The sequence below is a fragment of the Natator depressus genome, chromosome 4 (genome assembly GCF_965152275.1).
Source record: "Natator depressus isolate rNatDep1 chromosome 4, rNatDep2.hap1, whole genome shotgun sequence".
NCBI classification, from domain to species: domain Eukaryota; kingdom Metazoa; phylum Chordata; order Testudines; family Cheloniidae; genus Natator; species Natator depressus.
This window is the reverse complement of record NC_134237.1, coordinates 28,975,802-28,996,561: the sequence shown is the minus strand read 5'-3', so window position 1 is coordinate 28,996,561 and position 20,760 is coordinate 28,975,802. Positions and strand designations below refer to the sequence as shown.

General features: G+C 40.2%; 1 protein-coding gene across 1 annotated transcript in view; it reads right to left on the bottom strand.

Moving 5' to 3' along the window:
- BANK1 (B cell scaffold protein with ankyrin repeats 1) overlaps positions 1–20,760 on the bottom strand; it is a 277,328-nt gene that overhangs the window by 10,790 nt on the left and 245,778 nt on the right. Inside the window, exons 12-16 of the mRNA XM_074950677.1 lie at positions 13,923–13,991; positions 11,420–11,598; positions 9,773–9,836; positions 7,679–7,708; positions 2,706–2,761 (exon numbers count right to left, since the gene is read on the bottom strand). Coding sequence (XP_074806778.1) covers positions 2,721–2,761; positions 7,679–7,708; positions 9,773–9,836; positions 11,420–11,598; positions 13,923–13,991 — 383 coding nt within the window. The 3' untranslated portion in view covers positions 2,706–2,720. The remainder of the gene's footprint in view (positions 1–2,705; positions 2,762–7,678; positions 7,709–9,772; positions 9,837–11,419; positions 11,599–13,922; positions 13,992–20,760) is intronic.

Here is a 20,760-nt window from a genome sequence, read left to right as displayed (position 1 = left end):
CTGAATGGCTGTAGCTGATAGGTAATTAGTGTTTCCCTGTGAACAGCCTCCTTACATTAATACCTTTGTATGTTTTACCTCAGTGATTTCTTTATTAACCAGTTGTGGTGCTGGAAATAAACAGCATGCAAACAGAATATAGCGTAAAAAAGTGTAAAAAGAAATAGCAAACAACCTCAGTGGTTAACTTTCCAGTGACAGCTCCAAATTCTCTGGTGAAGGGACATCCCTTTGAAAATAATAGGGCCATTCTATTGTACCCCTGTTCCAGGATAAGCTCTACTTCTGAGCTCTCTCTCAGTCTCTTCAAGGGTAGCCTTCCAAGTGCCAGACCCAGTGCCAACACTTCTCAGAGTGGAATCCTGTGATTCATCCCACTTATAGATTGGGTTTCTAGGTTACAAAACCCCTGTTTAGCAACCGTGTTTCCCCAGCAGATCCAACTATATTTGGCCCCTGCTACAGGCTTCCATTCGGGAACCTGTGATTAGATGAAAAGGCAGTGACCCTGATCACTTTTTTCAAAACAAAGTATGTATTCATGCATAGGACTAAAGCAATCAGAGAGGCAAGGGTTAGAACAACAAAAGGTCGACACACATGGCATCTTATCTAAGCACAGCATTTCCTTCAAGCCTTAGTTAGGTCCAATTTAGCCTTTACTCCCACTCTCCTGGAGACTGGGTTACAATCCTTTTTGCAGACCTGCCTCTGCCTTCAGTTTCACGGCCAGTGCTTTTAACAATTTCCAAATTCTTTCTTCAAATTCTCTCTCCGCAGGGCCCTGGTTCTGCCATAAGCTAGGGGTGGTTGTGCTCCCCTTGGATAGTGACAAAAGAGCAACATCTTTTGACACCCATATTTTTGTCAAGTATCAAGGATTTACAACCACTGTCTGCCTTTCTGCAGATGTGTAAAACCACCCAAGACTGAGTTAACTCTTTACTATCATACTGTCTAATACATGGATGCAATCAAATAGAAGAGGTACACAGCATATCAACAACAACATTTCAGATATCTCCCATCTCTTCACACTTCTTACTACACATTTGTATATTTTGCTGTTAGTGAGTGACTTTCGGCTTGGGTCACTCCTTGGGTTCTGGCAACTTCTGATGACAAGACAGGCTGTGAGCACCTAAATTAGAATACAGAGGTGCAAGCAACCTGAACCCGCCCTGTTCTGCCAAGGGGCTGGAAGTGCAGGTGTAACCCACAAGTGTGCAATGCTAGCCAGAGAAGGGGCAAGTCCAGAACACCTAGAAAATGCTTGATTGAGTGCATTCCTTGGACAGCTTTCATCTCTCACGGTGTCCCAGATAGATTCTAAAGCTGCCCTGCTTACGTGAAAATAAGTTGCAGCATTGATTTAGTTCTGCCATAGAAGTGAGGTACCTGTGGTCCTAGAGGATATATCTGTAAAATTATTTAGTCCCTAGCACACAGGGAGCCAGTATGAACTCAGTGGCTAGCTTTGATGTCAGTGGTGGTCCTTGGTGAGGCATTTTAGGTTCATGCTAGGATACTAACTTTCCTTCATTCCATTACATATGTTCACTAATAAAAGGCACATTTGAAAGTGCCCTTCAGTGCTGTATTGTGGCTGAGAGGCTGGTTAATGAAGTACTACTGCTGCTTTGAAATCCCCTTACTGAAAGGTGCACTTTGCAATAAGGGGACCCAGAGCCACTGCTGCATAAGAATCCCTCATCCTGTAGTGCTAAGCTTGTCTCTTTCACCAACAAAAGCTGGTCCAATAAAAGATATTACCTCACCACCCTTGTCTCTCTCATACATAAATTATCAGCTGTGAATTATACACAGAATTGGGCAAAGGTACATTGATTTTCTTAATTTTCTCAGGGTAGCAGTACCCCAGGTTTCCCAGTGATAGAGAGCCTTCACTGTTTGTCACTAATTTCTGGTGAATACCCTTTCCCATGTCTCAAGGCCTCTGGATACTGCTTTGCAGGTCATACAGTTCGCAAGCCTACTACAAAAATGTAAACCCTTTCAGGCAACCTAGAGAAATCTCCAAAGATTCTAGAAATGAACAAAAATATATCAGTTGTTCAGTCTACGTAGCTCACACCTGCCATTGCAAAAACCAAACACAATCCTCTTTTGGGGACACTGTTCACCTAATGCTGATCTCACACCTCTCTTATCCCTTCATTCTCCATTCACGTCAGTGGAGTCACTACTGATTTACACAGATGTGAGCAAGATCAGAAATAGACCTCATATTTGGATTATGATGGTTTTTAGTTACATGCAGCATAGGTTTTATTCAATACCTTTAGGACAGTCTATGTATCGTATGATAGTATACATATGTTCAGTATATCAGACTACATATTCCCCCAAAGCCTCTAATTTTTGTTGGTGTAATTAGTTGTATCTACAACAGCACCCACTTTTTAATTGCATACACAAGCCAGTTGTGTTTCTGACTCAGTGCAAATCTGCCGCTGTACTACTGAGGGCACACTGAAATCTGACTAAAAATCAGGGCCCTAACATATAATACATAACACTGCATACTATAGCACTGTGTGCATTTCTGGTTATTGCAGTAGGGATACCAGGATTATGGCTGAGATGTCACTTCTCTTCCATGGTTAAGAGCATGCATCACCGATATGAAGCACTTTATTAGGAATTGTTTTATATAAAAATAAATAATTTATATATGCTCTTACCTCCATTAATTATCTTTAGGCATCTGTTCCTTTTCTGGTGGGCTTCGAGTTGGGGACTAAAAAGATGCATACAATTTATAAACAGTCATGAACGCCACATGAGCAGTTAGGACAATATAGAATGTTGAAAAATGTAGTAAGGTCACAAAGTCTATAGTTAGAGTGAGTGATTGTTTTGACACAATGTGATATGTTAATTTTTAAAATTCTCTTTTAAATTCTCCAATATCCCTTCTATATTTCTGGCAGCCACTTAAGTAATGTTTTCCTTCCAAGGTGCTAAATACGGAAAATGCTACTGGGAAAACTGTGAAACTTCTATAAAAATAGGTCATCTTTGTTGGAGAATGAGCTGGGGGTCTGATCCTTGCCTCTGACTATACAAGAGTCCCCTCCTGTTTGTTTGGGGATGTGCAGCTGCAAGGACGGAGTGGCTTCTGAGGGAGATTGAGAGGTTGGGGAGTATTGTAAAGACACTGGGCCTCTCTGAGAACATCCCAGCCATGGTCTTTAACATCTTGGGTTTTGGTCATTCCATGGAGTTTAAGGAGGGGTGAAAATAACTTAAAGGACTTACCGGTACGCCGGAGTCCTGAGCAGGGGGAGGGGCCTCAACCAGAAGAGGTGGGGCCTTTAAAGACCTGGGCCCTTTAAATCAAGATTTAAAGGCCCCGGGGCTCCAGCTGCGGTAGCGGCGGCTGGGAGCCCTGGGCCCTTTAAATCACCCTGAACCCCGGGGCTCTGCAGCTGGTAGCTCCAGGGGTGATTTAAAGGGCCCGGGGCTCCGGCCGCTGCTACTGCAGCAGAGCTCTGGGCCCTTTAAATCGCTGACGGAGCCCCAGGGGCTCCCGGCGCCTGCCGCTACCCCAGGGCTCGGGTGGAGGTTTACAGGGCCTGGGGCACCGCTGCCACAGCAGTGGCCGGGAGCCCCTGGCCCTTTAAATCACTACCAGAGCCCTGCCACTGCTACCCCGGGGCTCTGGTAGCGGGGCTGGGGTGGTGATTTAAAGGGTGTGGGGCTCCCCGCTGCGGCCGGAGCCCCAGGCCCTTTAAATCACCGTCAGAGCCCTGCTGCTGCTACCCCGGGGCTCCGACAGTGGGGCTCAGGCAGCAATTTAAAGGGACCAGGGCTCCCCGCAGTGGCCGGAGCTCCAGGCCCTTTAAATCACCACCGGAGCCCTGCCGCCGCTACCCCAGGGCTCCGGCAGCAGGGCTTGGGCGGCGATTTAAAGGACCTGGGGCTCCGGCCGCAGCGGGGAGCCCCATGCCCTTTAAATCGCCGGCCTGGGGAAGCCGTCTGGTCTGGCACGGCTTACCAGCTCTTGCCAGTATGCCGTACTGGACCGGACCGGCTTACTTTCACCTCTGAGTTTAAGTGACGCCTCCTCCCATTCCTGCCAATGGCATAATTCCAAGGAAACACTATGAGTTTGTGAGCTCTTCCACTGAGTGGCATTCACTTTGAATTATTTCATTCCTAATAACAGGGAGAAGCAAAGGATTTGAAATTCAATAACTGGCTTCGTATTTCATGAACACTTAGAATTGGTGGATGTGTTCAAAATAAAGGTGTGTATTTTATGGTTTAGGCCCATCTCTACTTATTATCGGTCTTATGGATTTTTGTATATGCATTCCCTTCCCTATCAGAATGGAGTCCACTGATTATCAGGTGAGTGAGTTTACTGAGATAACTGCCAGCAATGGGAATAGAAACAAGATGCTGGTGAGAGACAAAGGGCTGGGGAAATGCATCCATGTAATCAAGATAGTGCTCATAATCAACAAGCTAACAGTTTGTGAAAGAAGCTCAATGCTATTCTGAAGGCTTTTTGGATGACGCTGTGGAAGCAATTTGGTCTTTGGCAGACAGTTGGGCAAACTTAATTAAACCATATATGCTTTATTGCCATGGGCTTCCACAGGTTCAGATAGTGAAATCTGAAAAAGTATATATTCTAGGATTTCTTTACTCCTGTAGGTGACCTGGCCATGTACAGTACACTGGGGAGTTGAGCTATATTGGAGCAGTTATAACAGTAAGAGGACAGAATGTTTAATATAGCAGCACATGGTGAAATAAAGATATCCTTGGAGATGAAGCTTTTTCTCACAAAGAAATGAATAAATTAACATGCACTTTCATCTTTCATCTTTAAAAAGTCAGTAATGATTGAAGTCATAACTATGTGTTGGCTATTGAATGGCCTATGTAAAAGGACTTCCATCCAGTTTCCAGTGAACAAGCACCCACAGGACAAAACAACCATCAAAATTGCCACAGCATGCCACCCACACTGGTGGTTTCAAAGATACTTGGGCTGGAATGGGCATTAAGACTGAGTTACCATCTCACCCCGGAGGTGGCTCCAGTAGAATATGTTGGAGGCATATTCATGGGGCAGAACTGTGACCAAAGGACTACAATTTCCAGGTCTATAAGTCTGACATGTTTCTGGAGACCTACGTTCAATCAAAGTGCAATTATGCACACTGATGATACATAACACCTCCTCCCCCACAAATAAATGCTCAAGAATGGCCTTTTGGTGTTTTCAAATACAATTTATGTTAACTTCAGGTGTTTTGGAGCCTCTATCTGGCCCTGTTGTCACTTTCAGGTAATCTCCTACATCACTGGCGGCAGGGCTTGCAGTGTCAGCACATGGGGTAGAACTTAGTCTGGGCACAATAGACGACTGTTGTTTAAAACATAGGTGCATTACTGAGTGATAGAATGGTACTACATGCCCATTCAGTCCTTGCTATTAACACTGGCAATGAAGTTGCTAATTAATATCTATTATGATGGCAAGTTTTAGGATGTGGAAACTTGTCCATCCAGAACTGGACTGAGAAGAGTTCATTCTACAAAAATTACCAAAGAGCCATCAGAAGACAACAATTTACAGGCAGTTCAAATCATCATGAATCACAAGTATTTTTGTTAATCACCTCTGATCACTTTGAATCATCTCTCATATTCATTTTTAGAACATGACTATGGATGATTTTTAAATGATGGGAAATGGCACACAAAACTCAAGGCAGTTTGTATGTGATAATGGGTAAATGTTGCAGAAGTGCCTTTGGCCAGATTCTTAAAGGTACTTAGGTGCATAATGGTGCAGATACATACCTAGTGGGATTTTCAGGAGTGCCAAGGAGCCTAACTCCATTGATTTTAATGAGAATGAGGTGCCTATGTGTTTTGAAAATCTAAGGCACCTTTTTGTATCTTTAGGCACCTAAATACCTTTTAAAATCTGGCACTTAGAAGTCTAAAAGTCCCACTGAGAGTCAATGAGACTTAGTCTCCTCAGTCTAGCGCTTAAGTCACTTTTGAAAATTGTTCTTCAGCTCCTATGTCACTTAGGCATTTTTGAAAACTTTACCATAGGAGGTTTTCTTTGGTGGTTCATTTTTTTCTCCAGTTCTATAAGAATGCAACAAAAATGTGATCATATCCATGCCTTAATGAATGTCATTTTAATTGTTATCAGAAAATCAGCTTTCTAAAAAACAAAGTGTTTTCTATGTCCATATTCGGTGCTTGCGCAAATAGCATGTCCGTTCATATGCCACACACTTACTCCTTATTTAGTAGTAACAGTTGTTAAAATCAGATCTATCCCACTTGCTTTTCCAGAAAAAAAGTCAAGATAAACTCTCCTGCTGCCATAAGAGGCATATTTTTTATGAATAAATCATATATTAATAGCCACATAAAGTATTACTTGGGGACCCAAAGATAGGAAGAACTGAAATCATATAGTGGAAGACTGAGCCTGACCCTGCTCCAACTGAAGTTTATAGCACAGTTTCCACTGACTTTAGTGGGAGGAAGATCAGCACCAATATCAAGAAATTCAAAATCGCATTTTGTAACTATAAAAAGCAAAATTCAGTTATCCCCCTGCTCATTTACAAAAAAAACCCTAAACTCCTTCCTGAATAAGTTTATGGAATAATAACTGTGCATGCAAAATTTAATCTTCAAACGTGGCTACTGAATAGGACATCCAAATCTGAGAGTCTAAAAGTGGGATTATGGCGATAAAGAGAAGATATGCTACTGTAATTTTTGTTTCAAGTCATGAATTAACATCTGTTGGGTGGACAGAGATGTAAACTTTTAATGTCCCAGCCTTACACTCATTATTTTGACAATTAACTCAGTGGGAGTTGTGTAAGAACTCAAGGATTAGGCCCTCAATAGTTAAAATCTGTTTCAAAAGGATCTGGGATCCCTTCACGTTCTTCCCAGTTTCTCCTTTTATGTCTCTGCCTTGTCATTCCCACCCAAGATAAAGTTCTGTCTTATGCCCATTTTGAATGCCAGCTAGAGAGACACTTCAGAGCGATATAAGACACTGTAGCAGGATTCACAGAATGTTAAGACTTGAAGGGAACATTCTGATTATCTAGTCTAACCTGTCTGATGCACACAATAGAATTTCACCCAGAATGGCAGGGCTCTCCTGTTGACCTTGAAGGTCAGGTGGCAGGTGTGGTTCATTAAGAGAGAGAGTGGCTCTCAGGAGAGAGGAAACTAGAGAGAACTAGGATACAGGCGGTCTTGGAGGGAAATGCTAGGAGACAACCAAGCTCAGAGAGAAAGCTTAGTTTGAGGTTTATATCAAGTAACCGTTTGTGAACTACCCATAAAACCAAACCGTGGGAAGGGAGTGATTCTGAATACTAACTCAGGGTCTGTGTGCTCTGTTGCGAAAGCTGATAGGGATTCAACCATTTCACAGGTGCAGTGCTCTAAGTTCCTGGCAGTGTGGGGACTTTCAGACTGAAATCCTCTAGGTTACTACTACACCATTCAGCTAACCAGAATGCATTATTTCAATCTAAGGAACCAGCTATATAACTTGGAATTTCTGTGCAGTAGTTTTTGCCAGAGGGGCACTCTGAAAACTACCTATGCTAAGGTGAACTTTTAAGATTAAGCTAGTATCACTTACCATTTGGATGATGTTCAATGGTGATTTTGTCTGTCAAGAGGAAAAAAGATCATTAGAATGCATTATTTGTTTTACTGTCTTTCTGGCATTAGAGCAAGTGTGTGTGTGTGTTTTCCCTCTTTGGATTGGATTGGATAAATATATAGGTGTGTAAATAGATAGACACAGTATTGCTTGTGTACACCCCCCCCATAGGTATAGCTATATATGAAGGGCAGATTTTTTTTTAGCAGTTTACTATTCTGTGCTTGTCATAACCATACAGCTAAGGATAGCCTAGAATTCCTCCTTACCTAAAAGGGGTTAAGAAGCTCAAATAATCTGGTTGGCACCTGACCAAAAGGACCAATGGGGAAAGAAGATACTTTCAAATCTTGGGGTGGGGGGAGGTTTTGTTTTGTGTGTTCTCTTGGGAAGCAGAGAAGCATCAGGTCGGAAAACTCCTTCTCCTATAAACCATCCTAAAAGTCTTTCATATTACAAAAATTGTAAGTAAAAGCCAGGCAAGGCGAGTTAGATTATCTTTTGTTCTGCTTGTGAACTTTTCCTTTGCTGGAGAGAGGTTTATTCCTGATTTTTGTAACTTTGAAACTAAGCCTAGAGGAAGTTCTGCTGTGTTTCTGAATCTTCTGTTACCCTGTAAAGTTATTTTCCATCCTGATTTTACAGAGGTGATTTTTTTGTTTTTTTAAAATAAAATCCTTCTTTTAAGAACCTGACTGATTTCTCTATTGTCCTAAGACCCGGGGGCTTGGGTCTGGGTATTATTCTCAAGCCTCCCTAGGAAAGGGGGTGTAAGGGCTTTGGGGGAAGAGGAACTCTAAGTGATCCTTTCCCTGATTCTTTGTTAAATCACTTGGTGGTGGCAGCATAACCTCCAAGGGCAAAGAATTTGTGCCTTGGGGAAGTTTTAACCTAAGCTGGTAGAAATAAGCTTATTAGGGGCTTTTTTCATGTGGGTCCCCTCATCTGTACCCTAGAGTTCAGAGTGGGGAGGGAACCATGACAGTACTAATTGTCAAAATTAAACAGCAGGACAGGTTGAACTATTTTTTAATGGGATTTCACATACACTCCACTTGACAATCAATTAGTATTAATATTTAGGAACAGTTTTTAGTTACCCGAGTGACTACTTGTTTAAAAGGTACCTATTTTATATTTACTTTAAAAATGCTCCTTGGTACTCCAAAGAGTACTCAATGAATACTGAGTTTTATCAGATTACTACAACACTTTAACCATCAAGTCTATGTAAGTGCACTGTTTTCCAATGTAATCATGAAAACAGTAGTGTGGGTGATTTCCTGATTAGGGGAGTAGAGAGAAAAATAAATTTGCAAACATTTTGTGATTTAGAAATAGAATTTTGCATTGACTGTGTTCACATCCTATTTTTAACAAATGTTCTGTGAATGGAGTTTTGTTTGTATAAATATTTGCGGAAAATTTCAGGTTCATACTCAAGCTTTGTCTAACTGTGAAACAAACTTTTAGTTTCAAGACAGGATGAAATTTGTTTGCAGGACATCCCATCGGGAACAAAACAATACGGTAGAATTTTAAATAATGAAAAAAACCACAGCTCACATAATGAATACTAATTATGTGAAAGAGCTCTTGCAGTGAGCACTTCCCGAGCAATTCACAGGCTCTAAATATGTATAATTTTGAACAGTGAACAAGTTACTAAAAACCAATGTGTGTTCACTGATGAGTCACAAACAAGAAAAAAAAAAGACTAAAAATTCTCCACATAAACTGTTATTAGGAAATTGATTGCCCATTTCTAGTCCCAACACTTTATTAAGCAACGCAGTGCATTACAGGAAAGCTGAGCAGTAGACACCGAGGGTGAAATCCTGGCCTCAACTGAAGTCAATGGCAAAACTCGCACTGACTTCAGAAGGGTCAGGATTTTACCCTAAAGGTTGATCAAGTATTATTAAGATAATACCTGTGAGTTAAACCAAGATACACAAAAGTGCTCACTAGGTCCTGATCTAAAGGCCCACCTGCGATTTGGATTGGTAGTAGAGATATGGCATATTTATCCCTCAATTCATGTCTTCATTGTATTGAAATGCTACTTACCATACAAAATTTCTTCTTCTGGTCTTTTCCCAATAATGTTATCTCTGAGCTGGCGTACTTTTTCCTTAAAAAAGAAACACACAAACAACAATAAAAATCAATAACTAGGGTTGATTGTAAAAAAATGAATGAATAAATAGCTGGAAAAGTTGGCTTTTTAGTATTCTGAACATTTAGCTTCTCACCACAGGAAAATCATTTTAAAAGGCTAGGAAGAATGTTATGCTGCTCTATAGGTGCAGTCTTTTAGTTTCAGCATTTATCCCCAAGCCATCAGCAAGTTTACAGCGTATCCAGGGCTAGATGGTAGTTACACTCCTATCCAAATAGATTTAAACAGTCTGCATCAGTCTTTGTAGCCATAATAAGAGGTAGTCATTTTCTAGCCAATTGAGAAATAAGGTGCTAGTAGAAAGATCCTTTAGGGCCTGACCCTACCACCCTTATTCATGATAAGTAGCATCTTACTACGCAAGTAATCCCACTGATTGTCTGCAAAGACATATTGATTCTTAAATATTTATTTTTTGTTTAAAACCAATGTTTAGGGTGAACAAATTTCAGCCCATGTATTACTTGTGAACTGCAAACTGAAAGAGGCATTTTAATGGGGCTACTCACAGAATAAAATACTATTCAGCATGAATACTGATACAGTAGTAGAATCATGGTCTAGGAATCTGGAAGATATCCTATTCTTCACTTCACTTTTTTTTTGTACTTCTGCTAATTGCTGGTGGGGCTACTGCCAGCATAATGATTTGTTTGTTGCAATATAAAAGTGGTTCCATTTTAGTGGTGGGTGGGAATACAATGATCCCTATATGTATATACCAGACTGTAGCACGTAATTCTGCATGCAAGCGGTTTGAAACCTGTGTAAAACCTATGCAATGTATATACAATGTCCTATATATCTGAAATGGTAGAACTTCCATTAGCTGGCTGTATACATTTTGTGTGTAATTGAGAAGGGTTCAGCTTATTCAGTGAGATAAGGCGTATGGTGAAGAATTCAAAGATAATCATTTTTCATAGATGTTACACAGCTTTCATAGATGATCAAAACAACAAGATTAAAAAAAACAAAACAAAACATGAACAAAATGGTGCAAAAACTATGTTCTAAATACATAGTTAGGTACCAAAATACGCAACCGAAATTAAATGCTGAGAACCCACTTGTTCTCACTGAAATCAGCTGCTGGGTGCACAACACTTTTGAAAATCAGGGCCCCTGGGTATGTCTATACCACAGCTGGGTGGCCAGATTCCCAGAGTGGACAGACAGACTTGTGTTAGCTCTGCTCGAGCTAGTATGCTAAAAATAGCAGTGTGGACGTTACAGCATAGGCGGGGGCTGAGGCTAGCTGCCTGAGTCTATGCCTGCTGAACTCCTGGGTCTGAACTTGTGTGGCTAGCCCAAGTCGCATCTGCACTGCAACATCCACGCTGCCATTGATAGTGCACTAGCTTGAGCAGAGCTCGTGCAAGTCTGTCTGCCAGGGCTGGGAATCACAGCTGCAGTATAGATGTACACTTATTTGGATGCCTAAGTATGGATTTAGGACTCCAAATTTAGGTACCTATTTTTGAAACTCTTGGACAAAATGTCCTACAAGCAAACATAATCCTTCAGAAGTATACCTGCTGTGCGACTTCTAAACTGCTTTTTTCATTCTGCCATTGTTTAAATTTCTCAAGTGCTTCATCCACAGTAATTGTTCCCTTCTTCACCTTTTCCTGCAAAAGGATCAGTTCTTCCTGTCCAGAAGGGATGCTGTGTCTCAAAGTGGTATAGGTGGTAGTGTCCGTTCGAACTCTGTCTGTAGTTATCAAGTATAAAAAGGAGTTTAAAAAGGGCACAGACGGTTAATTCATTTTTAAAACTGTTTTTCTTTTCAATGAAAGCTCATTTTGAGCAAGAGCATGAAAGTAGCAAATCTGTAAGGAGATGGCAATTAATCTTTACCATCTTAACCGTGTTTACAGCCAAGCTCTATAGAGAAACATGCAATGAGCTATTTGCTACTGTTCTTTTGAAATAGTGTGAAGTAGTGTGTCCTGGTGAACAAAACTTTCAAACTCATTGCCATTTGCCTGATTGGTTCACTCTTCGTTAAATTAAGTTTATGTAGCAACTTCTCTTTTGAGATAGTGCCGTACCATTAATTAATTATGAAATTCCACAGAATTCAAAAGGGAGTCCTGACATAAAAGAGCTGCCATATTGGGTCAGACGATGGTTCATTTTGCCCAGTATCCTGTCTCCAATCGTAGCCTGTACAAGAGCTTCAGGGAGAGTGTACAGAACAAGGCAATTATGGAGTGATCCACCCCTGTATTCCATTCCTGGCTTCTGGCAGCCAGAGGTTTAGGGCTGCATCCCTGACCATCGTGGCCAAGAGCCACTTATATCATATGTAGACATATTATATCAGTGCCAAGTTATTTGCTTTATAAACCATGACTTTACTTGGAGATAGGAGTGGAAAATCCCAAATTCCCATTAATATCCATTTTCCTCACTCCCCAAATTCCCATCAATATCCATTTTCCTCTCCCCCAAAATTCACATATCATATTTCCCAATAGCTTGTGCTGAGAGTAGGTTAGAATCTGTTTTGAATTTTCATATAATTCACTCAACTATAATGATCAGAAAATATGCAGGGTCAAAGAGGAATCTTTTAATTTCTATGTAGCCTCATCGAACTAGGTTCTAACTAATCCCTGTGCAGGTGTGCAGTTGAAGAGAAGTAATATGGAACTCTATGCTGCCACCCTCACAGTTTAGCCCATACATTCTTAGTATTCTCAGCTATTGGAATGGTTGCCTGGGGGCAAAGGCAGCTGGGAGTAGGTTAAAGCAGCCCAGAGGCTGCTTTGATTTTTTGAGGGATACTGAAACAGCTCTCCATCAGCCACAGAATCAGGGAACTAAAAAAGGTGGCATAATGCCACTGTTGCTCTCCTCTCCTCAGCTCCTACACAGAATGCAGCTAGGCTGAATCTCCGAATTGGAGCCATAGTATTTGTCTTTACCTACATGTAAGCTTTTAATTGATTATGCCTGATTCCTTACTGTGCCTGCATGACATCCCTTTATTCTACATGAGGGATGACCAGCTGTGCAAAGGGAAATATACCTTGATGAAGAGAAAAAAAGTCATTATTGAGCCCCATTCTGCTCTTTTTCAAGAATATTAAGTACCAGCATACATTGGCCATGAATCTCCACCACTTTGCATCTCTGATAATAATTTACATTTGTGCTAAGAGAGTGCAAATGACTATACCGGACGCCAGGCAGTGGGAAAAAAAATCAAACCTAAAACTTCTTAGGGGAATAACCTTTGTAGGGATTACACTAGCAATGCTCCATTACTAAACGTTGCAGTTATTTAATCATTACCCAGAACCTTCCTATATTTCAACACTTATTTTTTTAATGAATTTAGTGCTTGCAAAAAGTGACACTGACAGCACTGGCAAGTGGCGTTCTCTGTTTATTCACTGGACAGACAACTGTAATGCAGCTTCCCTACTCTGCTTCAACTAATACGTCCTAATCCTGACCTAGAGGGGCTATTTCCTGGAAGGATAATTCAGTCTCAACTCCATGTTCATTCATTTAACAATAATGCTAGTTATGCTAGGATACCAATTAATGCCAGTTGCAGTGGTAATTTAGTGATATGGACTCTTCTCAAATAGCAATTGGGCTGGGATCAGAAACTCATTTTACATGGGTCACAAAGCAGCCATGAGATAAACTTTGGTAACTTGCTATTGACTCAGGCAGGTTAGAACTGGTGCACAGCATACATATGAGCCACCCAGTTCCTCCTTTTTTTAGTTTTAATCATTATAGCGAAAGCTGACAGAAAAGTGCAAAGTCATTTTTGCTTTTTCATATCTTTCCAAAAAGCTTTCATAAAGCTCCTCACTGATTTGCTTTGTTAAAATAATAATTTTTTATTTATTTGAATTGATTTTTAAAAGCTGAAGAACTATTGGGGATTTAGATCATCTTGGTAGGAAAAAAAGATATTAAATCATCCAAGAAAAAAATCAAGCCAGAGCAAAACTCTCATAGTCATATTAAGGATCATCAAGACTATTACAATAGCAAAATGAAGTTCCACACCTTGCTTCCTGAAAGCATAGTACGTCTTCTCATTATCACTCTGAGTGCTGGTGGTCTTTTGCTGAAACACTGCAACAAAATAAAAAATGTTAGGAAGTTGTTCACAATTACACAATAAGGAGATAGCTCAATGCTTATCAGAACTTCAGTGTCCTGCAAGGTAATTTTGGACCTTTGAAAGTAAGCTGGAAGAGAAAAAAACTCTCTCTCTCAATGTATAATAGAAGCATTTCTGGAATTTGCTTATGTGAAAGAAGAATGCGCAAAAAAGGATGCTGTGCAAAGGAAATTGGATGCCAAAGTGATATAGACTAGTTGGAAGACTCAATGACAAAGCAGAATCAGCTTCAAGTAGTTGAAGTCCAAAGAATGAACTCTTTTGGAAGCACAAGAAGGTGCAGGAACAAATCTAGATATTTACCAAAGAGAAGACTAAAAAGGTGTGAAATGTGCATAGACTCAGTGCAAGTGAAGAGCAAAACATACAGGGGGAAAAAAAACAACAACTTCTATTGGAGAATGTCTGGATGTGCTTTGCCAGTAACAGAGAGAAAAGACAGTACCAGGAAGAAACATGCATTCTGCCTTCCATTCAGGGTCATTCAGAGAGACCAGAAAAGAAAAGCTAGTTCTTCATAGTGGAAAAAGTTGCACAAAATCACAAAAGGAACAGGAAGCCTGTTTATAATGAAAGGATTCCAGATCATAGCAGCCTGTTAAAAGCTTTTGAAAAGCAGACCCCCTGAACACAAATGGGCAAGGAATTTTTAATTGTGACCAGAGTAAGGCGAGGATGACCAATGAAGAATGTCCATAGGTGTGTAGTAACTGTGCTTGTTATGACAAAAAAACCCACCTATGGATTCCTTCGTTAGCCTTTGCTGGAAGGAAGAGCGCCTTTGTAAAGCATTGAGAAGGGATTATTTGTCCTCTTTAAGACCGCTGTAATTTTGCAACCTGAAAACCTTAGCACCACTACTAGTTAATCTGCCACAAGAACTATTAAGAGTGCACAAGCTGTTAGTACTGCAGCTCTCCTAATAACAGAGTTTTAAAACCGTACGTCTGCATGTGTTTGGATTTAGCTTGCACTCGACAACACAGCTACTGACTACAAAAATACCCAGATCTTTCCTATGAAACTCTGTGGAGAAGAAAAACTTTTTGTACATGTCTATATGTAATCTTTTTTAATCTGATTTTTCTTTTAACCCTTTTTTGTAGATACGTCATTTTACTACTAATTTGCAAAGTTGTTTTGTTGCATAGAGAGACATGATTTTAGCCAGCCACAGAGTGCCCACATATTATGGTAAAGGGTATGTTAGAAAATAATAATAGTAAATAATAAATAGACACATTTTCACATTAGCGACATATAATTTGTATTACAATGTTTACAATTGCTAAACATCATGGGCCTGTTTTGGAGCTCAGTTAAACTGGTGCACATATTGAGTTCCATTGATGTGAATGGAATTACTCCACTGAAGTCAATAGAGTTAACATTGTGAGATCAGAATTTGGACCCAAGAGTGAAAGGTGTAGTGCAACATTTAAAAACTTGTCTGAAACCAAGGAACTCCTGAATTTTAATTCCATCTCTGGCACACATTCCGTTTATTGCACTGGACAGGTCATTTAACATTTCTGCCTTAGCTTTCCAACCTGTAAAATAGGGCATAATTGTTGGTTGCCTCACATGGGGAACTGAGATGATTAATTAAACCACGTTTTTAAAGTATTTTGGAGATAGCACTAACATAAATGTTGTCTATGTACTATTATTCATAATAGTAAACAGAAGAAAGCAATCTAAATGAACATGAATTAATAGGAATTGCTAATGTTTGTTTGTCCTTTCCTAATTACCAGCAATTACAATTTAGTTGGTTTCTTAATCAGAAACAAAATTAAGATGCAGTAAATGAATGCTGCAGTTTACATAGGATATCTGCACAATACATAGTGCCCAGTTAATAACGTATGTAATACAACTATATAAAAAAGAATGTGTAGTCACATAGAATTCTAAGGATAAAGCATTTGAGTCCCCATCCTACGAACATTTAACGTGTGTAATTTTACTCATGTGAACAGATACACTGACTTCAGTGGGACTATTTAAGTGCATATATAGTGCATTTAATTGTGGGCCTGTAGCCTTAGAATTGAGGGCACTCAGCACCTTTTCAGAATCAGATCCTATGCAGCAAAGCTTTTAAGCACATGCTTATCTTTAAGCATGAGTACCCCTAATGAAGCCAATATACTTCGGTATTTCCAAGGCCTCTATTTATTTCATCTTATCATTTTCATATTCTAGAAATTGATAGCCAGACCTGTAAGAATCTAATCTCCTCCCGTTTTATATCATCCAGGAGCTTTTCCATTATGAGACAATCCCATACTCTTCTAAGACAAAAAGAAAAGGAGTACTTGTGGCACCTTAGAGACTAACCAATTTATTTGAGCATAAGCTTTCGTGAGCTACAGCTCACTTCATCGGATGCATACTGTGGAAAGTGTAGAAGATCTTTTATACACACAAAGCATGAAAAAATACCTCCCCCCACCCCACTCTCCTGCTGGCAATAGCTTATCTAAAGTGACCACTCTCCTTACAATGTGTATGATAATCAAGGTGGGCCATTTCCAGCACAAATCCAGGGTTTAACAAGAACGTCTGAGGAGGTGGGGGGGTTCCTCAGACGTTCTTGTCACACCCTGGATCTGTGCTGGAAATGGCCCACCCCGACCACCACACACATTGCAAGGAGAGTGGTCACTCCAGACAAGCTACCACCAGCAGGAGAGTGGGTTTGCGCGTGTGTGTGTGTGGGGGGAGGGGGTGAGAAAACCTGGATCTGTGCTGGAAATGGCCCAACTTGATTATCATACACATTGTAAGGAGAAAAGGAGTACTTGTGGCACCTTAGAGACTAACCAATTTATATGAGCATAAGCTTTCGTGAGCTACAGCTCACTTCATCAGATGCATACTGTGGAAAGCGTAGAAGATCTTATTATACACATAAAGCACAGTATGCCAACATTTTTATGGCTGACTTAGAACAACGCTTCCTCAGCTCTCGTCCCCTAACGCCCCTACTCTACTTGCGCTATATTGATGACATCTTCATCATCTGGACCCATGGAAAAGAAGCCCTTGAGGAATTCCACCATGATTTCAACAATTTCCATCCCACCATCAACCTCAGCCTGTTCCAGTCCACACAAGAGATCCACTTCCTGGACACTACAGTGCTAATAAATGATGGTACATAAACACCACCCTATACCGGAAACCTACTGACCGCTATTCCTACCTACATGCCTCCAGCTTTCACCCTGACCACACCACACGATCCATCGTCTACAGCCAAGCTCTGCGATACAACCGCATTTGCTCCAACCCCTCAGACAGAGACAAACACCTACAAGATCTCTATCAAGCATTCTTACAACTACAATACCCACCTGCGGAAGTGAAGAAACAGATTGATAGAGCCTGAAGAGTTCCCAGAAGTCACCTACTACAGGACAGGCCTAACAAAGAAAATAACAGAACGCCACTAGCCGTCACCTTCAGCCCCCAACTAAACCCCTCCAAAGCATTATTAAGGATCTACAACCTATCCTGAAGGATGACCCAACACTCTCACAAGTCTTGGGAGACAGGCCAGTCCTTGCCTACAGACAGCCCCCCAACCTGAAGCAAATACTCACCAGCAACCACATACCACACAACAGAACCACTAACCCAGGAACCTATCCTTGCAACAAAGCCCGTTGCCAACTGTGCCCACATATCTATTCAGGGGACACCATCACAGGGCCTAATAACATCAGCCACACTATCAGAGGCTCGTTCACCTGCACATCCACCAATGTGATATATGCCATCATGTGCCAGCAATGCCCCTCTGCCATGTACATTGGTCAAACTGGACAGTCTCTACGTAAAAGAAGAAATGGACACAAATCAGATGTCAAGAATTATAACATTCATAAACCAGTCGGAGAACACTTCAATCTCTCTGGCCACGCGATTACAGACATGAAAGTTGCTATATTACAACAAAAAAACTTCAAATCCAGACTCCAGCGAGAAACTGTTGAATTGGAATTCATTTGCAAATTGGATACAATTAATTTAGGCTTGAATAGAGACTGGGAGTGGCTAAGTCATTATGCAAGGTAACCTATTTCCCCTTGTTTTTTCCTATCCCCCCCACCCCCCCCAGACGTTCTTGTTGGACCCCGGATTTGTGCTGGAAATGGCCCACCTTGATTGTCATGCACATTGTGAGGAGAGTGGTCACTTTGGATGGGCTATTGCCAGCAGGAGAGTGGGTTTGTGGGCGGGGGAGGGGTGAGAGGACCTGGATTTGTGCTGGAAATGGCCCAGCTTGATTGTCATACACATTGTAAGGAGAGAGTGGTCACTTTGGATGGGCTATTGCCAGCAGGAGAGTGGGGTGGGAGGAGGTATTTTTTCATGCTTTGTGTGTATAAAAGATCTTCTACACTTTCCACAGTATGCATCCGATGAAGTGAGCTGTAGCTCACGAAAGCTTATGCTCAAATAAATTGGTTAGTCTCTAAGGTGCCACAAGTACTCCTTTTCTTTTTGCGAATACAGACTAACACGGCTGTTCTTCTAAGACACAGTATACTGTCAGGGGGCTCCTTTCTCATCCAAAGCACTGCCAAAACGCAGATCTGATGCTGTGAAAAGGTCTGAGCAATTTTTTATTATTGAGCAGATAGATCTTTTTATTTGTAAGCCCCCAAAGTTTTACTAATAGATCCGCGGGTAATTTCTCTTTTGTTCTGTCCATGATGAAGTTTAAGATAATTGACTAATATTCCTGTGCTTAGGAATTTTTCTACCAAATATAGCTTAAGGCATGAGTTGTCTGACTCATCGCTGTAGATTTCCGTTAAAGGAGAGGTTGTCAGGTACCACTTTAATAGCACTTATTATTTTCTTTTATAGTTACACATATGAAAGAGGAGCTGCTGTATGGCAAATAAGAGACCACAGCTCTAGGAGCCAGATCCAAAGACCAATAAAGACAAAGGAGAGATTACCATTGGCATCAGTGGGCTTTGAACCAAGACCACAGGGAATTTTCTTATCTAAAACTTTTCCCACTTATTAATATAATTACATTTGTCTTCAATGGCAAGTGTTGGTATAATTAATATTTGAAATTGTTATTAATATTAATATTAGAGACCACCTGACTAATTTAACCATGAATTCCTTTATGAACTCCAGCATGATCAAGTAGGATCTGACAAAGAACCTTCAGATTCATGACTCTCTTTGTATTTGCTGACTTTAGCAAAAACCCAATTTTCTTCCTCTAAGGCCTTCCTTTCTTATCTCCTCGCCCCTCCTTGCTTACTAGCAGAACAGTGGGAAGGGTTGTGCTTGTTTCCTTTTAAGACAGTTTTTCTTTGTCTTGTTACTGCAGCTGTTTATTTTATCAGTTACTTTTTGAACCATACATCCTTCCCACACGACAAGCAATAGCCAGGTTATATGTCTTACTCTCACGACCTTCTTTTATTTACTGATTAGGACCTTTTCCTTACTAGTGACAAATAATAAAGCAAATATATTATTTCCTTAACCAAAAAAACCAACTTTAATTCTTTTATTTTCTTAGTTATCCCTACAGCAAGTTTAATAAAAGGTCATTATATAGTTTTGAAATTATGCCCTGGGAGGCTATAACCTTTCAAATCTCGGTGAATGGTCTCTTAAAGCCTACCTCTGTCAAGAATGTGAAATAAAATGTTTTAATTGTGTACAGTTAGATACTAGTATTATATCTGTATTGAAAACTCTTTATAGTGTCTCTGTGTCCATTTTTTTCTTCCCTCTAATTACTGCCCCTCCTCTTTACAGGTTGACTGTTTTACAGGGTAATTTTTTCACATTTGTTAAACATGGGATGAGTATGTCCTGGGGGGAATTGCTGTTAGAGAAGAATCGTTATCTAGTCCCAGAATTTTAAAATGGATGGAGACCCTTTTCAGCAAGTTTCAGGTGTTTTAATAAGAACATTATATATCGTAAAAGGTTACTGAAATCTTCCTGCTTCATCTTAGTGTCATAGAATCACAGGATTAGAAGGGACATCTAGTCTAACCCCCTGCCAAGATGCAGGATTTGTTTTGTCTAAACCATCCAAGACAGATGGCTATCCAGCCTCCTTTTGGAAACCTCCAGTGAAGGAGCTTTCATTACCTTCATCTAGTGTTCACAACTGCCCCCATCTTACAATATTATCAAGGCCTATTACATATACCGCCTGCACTATATCATTTCCTTTAATTAACCCTGATGATCTTATTACGCTAAACATGTTGTAAAATAGAAAATTGCAATACTTCTATATCTTTATGGGGATTTCTAGTGGAAGGATTTGAAAGAAGAAACAAACTTTACAGAGAACGGTCATTTCTGCCATTAACTATTTTAAAAATCTTTTCAGTAAAGGCTCATAATTTGCTTCATGTAATTTTTCCAAAAGGGAGGTAATATTAGACGTTAATACAAATATATTTGCCCAGTGGATTTTAAAAGTTTTTTTGTAAAGATTTTTGGGTATCCTAGATTAACTGTCTTTGCTATATATCATCATCTTGATTTATCTTTCTTTTGTTATTATTTTTTCAGGTATCTTATACCAAAGATGAATAAAACATGGCTTTTCCTAGCATTAACCTTTAATATTTTTGTTTTGTGAACTTTATTGGATAATATTTTAATCTATTTAAGTTAACATGCTCTTGTGTATGTTTGATCATTACATTCTGA